The sequence below is a fragment of the Quercus suber genome, unplaced genomic scaffold (assembly GCF_002906115.3).
Source record: "Quercus suber isolate HL8 unplaced genomic scaffold, Cork oak 2.0 scaffold_261, whole genome shotgun sequence".
Taxonomy (NCBI): Eukaryota; Viridiplantae; Streptophyta; class Magnoliopsida; order Fagales; family Fagaceae; genus Quercus; species Quercus suber.
The window spans coordinates 915,504-922,634 of NW_027069717.1; the positions used below are offsets into that span (position 1 = coordinate 915,504).

Consider the following 7,131-nt stretch of genomic DNA (forward strand, 5'->3'; position numbering starts at 1 on the left):
GTTGCTAAATATTATAATTTTTTTCATTATTAGTGACGAAATTTATATTTCGTTGCAAAATCTGTAATTTTTGCGACGAAAAAAAATTTCCTCACTAAGTTTTATCGCTAAAATTACATTTTGTTGTTGTGCCATAATATTAAAGGGAGAGACGAGGGAAAAAAAAAAGATTAATTGCATGTTAAAGTAGCTAAACATTATTAGAACCTGTGCAAGCACACACCACCACACATTTTCTTTCCAACCGAAATGTATAGGCGTTGAATACACCTGTCTCCCTTTATCTATAAAACCTACTCAACCACTTTTGTAATTATGTAGCAAGGGGGCAGATAAATGGAATATTCTCGATACTCATTTTATTCATGAAAATATTTGGAAAAAAAAAATAGTGCAAATAGTAGAAGTAATAGGGGTCTCACCTGGTCTAGGCTATTTTTTTTTGTTTTTCCTTTTTTTTTTTTTTTTTTTTTTGGGCTGAATACCTGGTCTAGGCTTAGTCATGAGAAAATTTAATGATTTTATGGTGTCCAGTTTCACCCCCATACGTGTCATGATTTGGACCTATATTTCACAATATCTTAGAACCATTATTTATTGTAGCATTTTGCTTCCAATATCCTTGGTCCACACTACTATATATTACATGATCGATCATACATATCACAACCAAAAATAACACACCATGGGAACCATATACCAAGGACCCCCGTCTCTTCTCCAAGATCTCAAGGTCACTGTTCACAAATCGTCTCTAGTTTTTCCATCCCAAGAAACTGAGAAAAGAACCTTGTTCTTATCCAACATAGATCAAGTTCTCAATTTTGACGTTGAAACTGTTCATTTCTTTTCATGCCACAAAGATTTCTCTCCTAAAATTGTAGCTGACACGCTCAAGAACACACTAGCAAAAATACTAGTCCCCTATGATTTCTTTGCTGGAAGATTGAAGCTAAATTCTGAAACATCTCGTCTTGAGATTGACTGCAATGCTGCTGGAGCTGGCTTTGTGGTAGCTTCTAGTGAGTATACATTGGATGAGATTGGAGATTTGGTTTATCCCAATCCGGCTTTTGCTCAACTGGTTTGTAAGACTTCCAATTTCTTGAAACCAGATGATCAGCCACTATGCATTTTTCAGGTACAAATCCAATGCCATATAGCTTTCAAATAATTTCTATTTCTTCTTTTTAAATCAACTCTGAAGGTGGTAAATAAAGATTGAAATTCTTCTATTTTGGTTCAAATTAAATATTATAAATCTAAAAACATATTCAATGTTATATTATTTAAAATTTTAAATAATGTATCATTTTGTATATTGTTAGATAAAAAAAAAAAAAAAAAAAAAAAAACCAGACTAACGACTACTCTTAAAATATTAGTTAACGATCTATTTAAAAAATAGTTTTCACACAACTATTTTTATCTTCACTTACTACTGCCTCGTGATGGCTTTCCCGCCATTAATTGAAGGAGACATAAAGACATTTATGACCTACCAATTTTCCACCTCAATTATTAGATCTGCCATCTTGATAAGATCTCATGTTCTGTAATACTCTAATTACTATTTGTGGACAGGTGATAGTTGGCTACTTTTTATTTCCTATATGCCTTAAAGATGAATTTGTAATGAACTTATAATTAATAAGTTGGTTGGGGAGTCAACCTACCATTCCGATCAAATAGACCTGCAGTGAGAAGAAAAAGAGATAACAAAAATTCCAACCCCACGTAAAAAACAATATTAAGTAAATAAATTACAATTTTGCCGCTATTATTCACATGACAGACTATGAGTAGTTGAAAAAAAGTGATAAATAAATGTAAAAATAATAAATAACCTGTTATAGTCTGTCACTTAGAAAACTTGTAGCAAAAATTATAACTTTATAATAGAATTATTACTGCATAATTATGGTTTCTAACTTCTCATATCTAGCCTTCACACGTGCTATTTTTTTTTTTTTTTTTTTTTGGATCTAACTACTCAAGCTTTGATTTTATAGATTGTTGTTTCTGATCTCTCTTTCCTTTCAGGCTTCCAGCCACAATACTTCATGCTTGCTTATGTATAATTTTACATTAAATCAATATTTATGTTGGTCTAATCATTATATTTGATAATTTTTACATATTTATCGTATATGCATGTGAAATTTCATGTCATCAAACATAATTTATTGTAATATCAATATTCTCATGTACTTAATATATTTTATTTTATTTTAAAAGAAACTAAAATTTTGAACAATTTATAAATGAAACTATTGTTGATCTCCATCATTTTGATTTGACAACTATTACGTATAAAGAAAAAGCATATAATATTATAATAATATAATATAAAAATGTCAAAATTACTTATTAACGATAGATGAAAAATAAGTTTATAAGATTTATATAATAAAGATTACAATATTAGTATTTTAATAGAAAAGAAAAGAAAAAAAAATCCTAAACATATTTCGTTCCTAAATCAAATAATAGTAATTAAAATGAACTAGCTTCATAATTCTACTTCATTTGTTACAGTTGACGTCATTTAAGTGTGGTGGCTTTGCAATGGGCCTCTCTATAAACCATACAACATTGGATGGCCTAAGCTTCAAACTCTTTTTGGACAATCTGGCTGCCCTAGGTCATAACAAACCCCTGGCTGTCACTCTCAGCCATGACCGTCACCTCCTGGCCTCACGATCACCGCCACATGTGACATTCCCACACCCTGAGCTGGTCCAGCTCAAGATCCCCACAGGCCAAGACTCAAACCCTCCTGTCTTTGTAGCCACCCAAGAAGACCTTGCCTTCAATATTTTCCGGTTGACCTCGGACAACATCAACAGCCTTAAGGAAAAGGCCAAAGCTGCCAGTGGGGTCCACCCAAATGCGCGTATCACGGGCTTTAACGTTGTGACGGCTCATATATGGCAGTGCAAGGCATTATCATGTGATACACGATACGATCTAAGATGTATAGCAAATCAACATTTCAAATATATAGACTTAAAATATAAATTAAGACCACACATTATCTAATGTACAAATGATTAATTATTGATATAGGAAAAAAAATTTCAGCTTATTATTCTTTTTTTTTTTTTTTCTTTTTTGACATAAAAAGTCATGTCTGCATATATATATATATATATATATATAAAATACGCCATATCTAGTCATTTACAATGCTTTCATCCACACGACAACATAGTCCTCTTCAACAACTTTCAACTTTAAAGACCAGCTACATATTAGAGTACCAAACACACTTATGCATCACACATATCAAAGAGACTAAGCGACAGAGTTTTTTCAAGCCAAGAACTTCTGAAAGAGGCTTTGAAATTTTTCCATTTCATTGCCAGGGAGAGCTACCAAAACATTAACCCCACTATTGCTTCCACCACCTTCTTTGAGATCTGGGAACAACAAAATGATGTCCTTCCTATGATACACCACTGGACAACTGTACCTTGGCCTCCCCCATGGATATTCTACTTCATCAAATCCTAATCTCCACCAAGAAGAAACCAAGAACTCCCCATGTGGAAATCCTTTGTACAACTCGCCCCAGTCTATCACAGACCTTGCATACTCATCTGTCATTCTTCTTGCACCTTCAGAAACCATCTCCACCAGCCTTGCAAATGGCCCTTCATTCAATTCCTTGCATGTGGCTGTTGCATACGCGGTGAGGACCGCGTTTCCGGCATAAGATGGTGGCAATGGGGGGTTCAATCTTGATCTTATGTCAACAGCGTAAAGGATGGTGGACATTCTATCCATGTTGATCCCTGTATCACATGATAATGCCTTGCACTGNAAAAAAAAAAAAGTAAAAACGCGTTTTCATCAAAACGCTAAACCCAAACGGCCACTTAGTGCCTGGCGCATTGCATCTAGAGCTGCGTTGGGATGACCCGCTACTCCTCTTCTCAAGGATCTCTAATTATTGTGGGTACATGTCGGGGTTGATTGGGTAAATTTGGGCCCTTATGCTATTTTATAAACACAGATACAAATAGATGTATAGCAAATCAACATTTCAAATATATAGACTTAAAATATAAATTAAGACCACACATTATCTAATGTACCAAATGATTAATTATTGATATAGGAAAAAAAATTTCAGCTTATTATTCTTTTTTTTTTTTTTTCTTTTTTGACATAAAAAGTCATGTCTGCATATATTTTTTTTTTTTTTTCTTTCAGCCGCAAAGGCTGACTTTTCCACTATGAACAGTGCATTCGTGCACTGTTCACGGACCCACAAATATCACTTTTTAACAACTTTTTCATTAAAAATGGGTCCCACGATATTATTTACACATTTAAAAATTATTTTGCTACAGTGTTTTCAGTTTCAGCAACAATAAGCTCAATCCAAACAGACCCTAAGTTGAATCTCAAGTTCCCTTTTTCTGAAGAAATTGAAAGAAGGGTCCCACACCATTTCATCCAGCCCGCTTTTGTTGTCTACAACGGCAAAACAGACCAGTGGAGCACATAAGTCACTTTAGTCAATTGATGGCCTTATATTCTAGAAATTATGGTGGTTTAACGGGTTGGAGAAGGGCTCTATCCACAACTTCAAGAAGCTGATTCAAGCATTCGAGGCTAGGTTCATAGTGTGTAGCTGAGTTCTGTATCCCATTGATGCCCTATTGTCAATGTCTATTGGGGAAAGGGAGACCTTGCATGCCTATTTTGACTAGTACTGGGAGTTGTATAACAAGATCGGTGGAAATAACAAAGAAATAGCAGTAAACATGTTTAAACTGGGGCTTCCTTTGGAGTCTAAATTGAGAGGATTTTTAACCAAGCAACTCCGTGTAGACACCGTATTTTGTACCCTTTACGACTCGAGCCCCTATTACCCAATGATGTTAGAATTTTAAAACCCAAGGTTGGTTTAAGGCTCGCTCAGATAAAAATTGACTTGAAGAAAGCATCTGTGGAAAATATAAATTATTTTTAGAAGAATAAAACTATTTTTGGAAAATAAAGACCAAAAAAACCCTAAGGCTTGAGTACACATACACACATATTTGCACGCACGCTCAAGCTCTACGTGCGCATGCTTCATGCATGCATATGCATACATGCTAAGATTCCAGAAACTATGAAATGAAAGGTTTTATGCATTAAAACTTGGTTTGGAACAAATACCATATCGTCTATGAGCTGCCCCAAATCCCTATTTTTCAACTATATAAAGCCATAAATGATACATTTTTAAGGAGGACAAATTCTAGTGGTAAAACACATAAGATTCATTAGAAAATAGTGAATTAAAGAGGGAGTTTTTCACAAAACATCCTCAAGTAAAATTTTGTTTGATTGAGGTCCTTTTAGGTCTTAATCTTTGAGTTCTAAGTTAACTAACTCATCTTTGATTTGGTTGTGAATAGATTGACTGAGGGGAATGGTCAAAATCAAGCTCTAGAGAGTTCTAATGTTAAGGTAAAGTTTTTAATTTTGGCTCTTTGCTTTCCTTTGATTTTCCTTGTTCATAGATGTTTTTATTTGAGTTTATGTGTTCTAATATGTTTGCTTAAGCAAAGGTTTCCTTTGTGTTTATTTCTGAGCATGTTAGGTTGTTAGTTTCTTTGTTTTCATGTTTCTGTTCTATAGTTTTTAAGTTAGGGTTCTTAGGACGTGTATGCGTGCGCATGCTACTTGCATGCGTATGCATACTCGTAGTTTGCGTATGCATACAGATGGGCTGCGTACGCATGCCCTATGTATGCGAATGCATACTCTTGCCCAAAGATCTTAACACCTTTTGTTTGTTTTTCCTTGGTTTTATCTACATGTTTAGCCTCTATTTAACCTAGTTTTCACATCTGTATACATTTATTTAACCTGTTTTGTCTCACTTTGCTTTGTTTCGTGCCTTTATGTTTATTAGGGTTTTGATTTACTTGGATACCAAGAACATGCATATGAACATGAATATGCATTGATGCATAGGTGTTGTGATGTGATGAGGTAAGTGAGGTAAGTCATGTACTCACATGAACATGCATTGGTTAGAGTATGAGCTTGATATGTCTAAATAACACAAACAGCTTGGCTGAATACCATGCCTATGGTGTTTAGATGCTTTAACATATTTTGTTGATTCTGCCACGTGGAGTTTCTACCCTTGGGGATGTTTGTTTAAATTCCATGATAGATGAATGTTAGGCTTGGAATGATTGATTGCATGTTGTGTGCCTTAGATGCATGCTAGAGTGTGTGTGAGTTAGAATAACATATTGAACCCGCCTTTAATGAGATTAAGACTTGGAACACAATAAGAGGAAGCGAACCCATGGCTCGAGTAGGGTTGGGTGCTTAACACCTTCCCATCCCCATACCTAAACTTCGAACACATATTCTAGTAAAAGATCAGTCATTCCACGAAGGGCGCTATATTTATGATTCCTAGACCTAATCAAGGTGGCGACTCCATTTCTCTACCATGGTCCACCCTAGGCCAAGGTGTACTCCCCCAAACCGCAAAGATGACACCACGTATTTGCGAGTGCTTATGCCTACAATGGCAAATCTACTAGGAATAGAGAGTTTGATTCCAATGTGTTCCATTTATTAATCTTAATTGAGGCTTTGTTAATATTTTTTACACACACTTTCACTTGGGTTCTTTGTCCTTTGCCATGGTTCGTGATGAGTGGGAAGGTGGAGGCTCCATTAGGGCCAAAATCTTCCGAAATTCATCCCACTGACTCACAATCCGTGTAATTGCCTATAATGGGTTTTGAGTACGTTAACGGTTTGCCACCAATCCATTACGGTCCATTTGGGCCTAAGGTTAGAATCATGGCCCACTTAGTTATGAGTGACCTATTGATCTATCCCTTTAGCTTTAAGGAGCTTACCCACACTTAGAGAGATACTAGATCCTATCAAAAGAGGACAACATTTAGATCTCTTGTTTGTTCAACCATATGCATTGAACAAGGGATTGCACATGGCTGTCAACTACATTATGAAGCGAGCTATGTAATTGATCCTTCCTAAGAATCTTTGAACTTGTTTCTTGGTTTTTGGCACAGGCGTGTCCTCTTTGGCTAACTATGAAGCCGAGCAATTTCCCTAAACTAACTTCAAAGATGCACT

General features: G+C 35.3%; 2 protein-coding genes across 2 annotated transcripts; one reads left to right on the plus strand and one right to left on the minus strand.

Annotated features, from left to right (window-relative positions):
* Window positions 1-654: 654 nt before the first annotated feature.
* LOC112003563 (acyltransferase GLAUCE) lies at window positions 655-3,042 on the plus strand. The gene is made up of 2 exons (XM_024035770.2): window positions 655-1,141; window positions 2,539-3,042. Exons 1-2 carry the CDS (start codon window positions 686-688, stop codon window positions 3,040-3,042), a joined length of 960 nt encoding a protein of 319 aa, XP_023891538.2. The 5' UTR covers window positions 655-685.
* A 105-nt stretch (window positions 3,043-3,147) lies between these two features.
* Window positions 3,148-3,819, minus strand: LOC136070804 (acyltransferase GLAUCE-like). Its single transcript, XM_065781251.1, has one exon. It carries the CDS (start codon window positions 3,787-3,789, stop codon window positions 3,316-3,318), a length of 474 nt encoding a protein of 157 aa, XP_065637323.1. The 5' UTR covers window positions 3,790-3,819; the 3' UTR covers window positions 3,148-3,315.
* Between the last annotated feature and the right edge of the window lie 3,312 nt (window positions 3,820-7,131).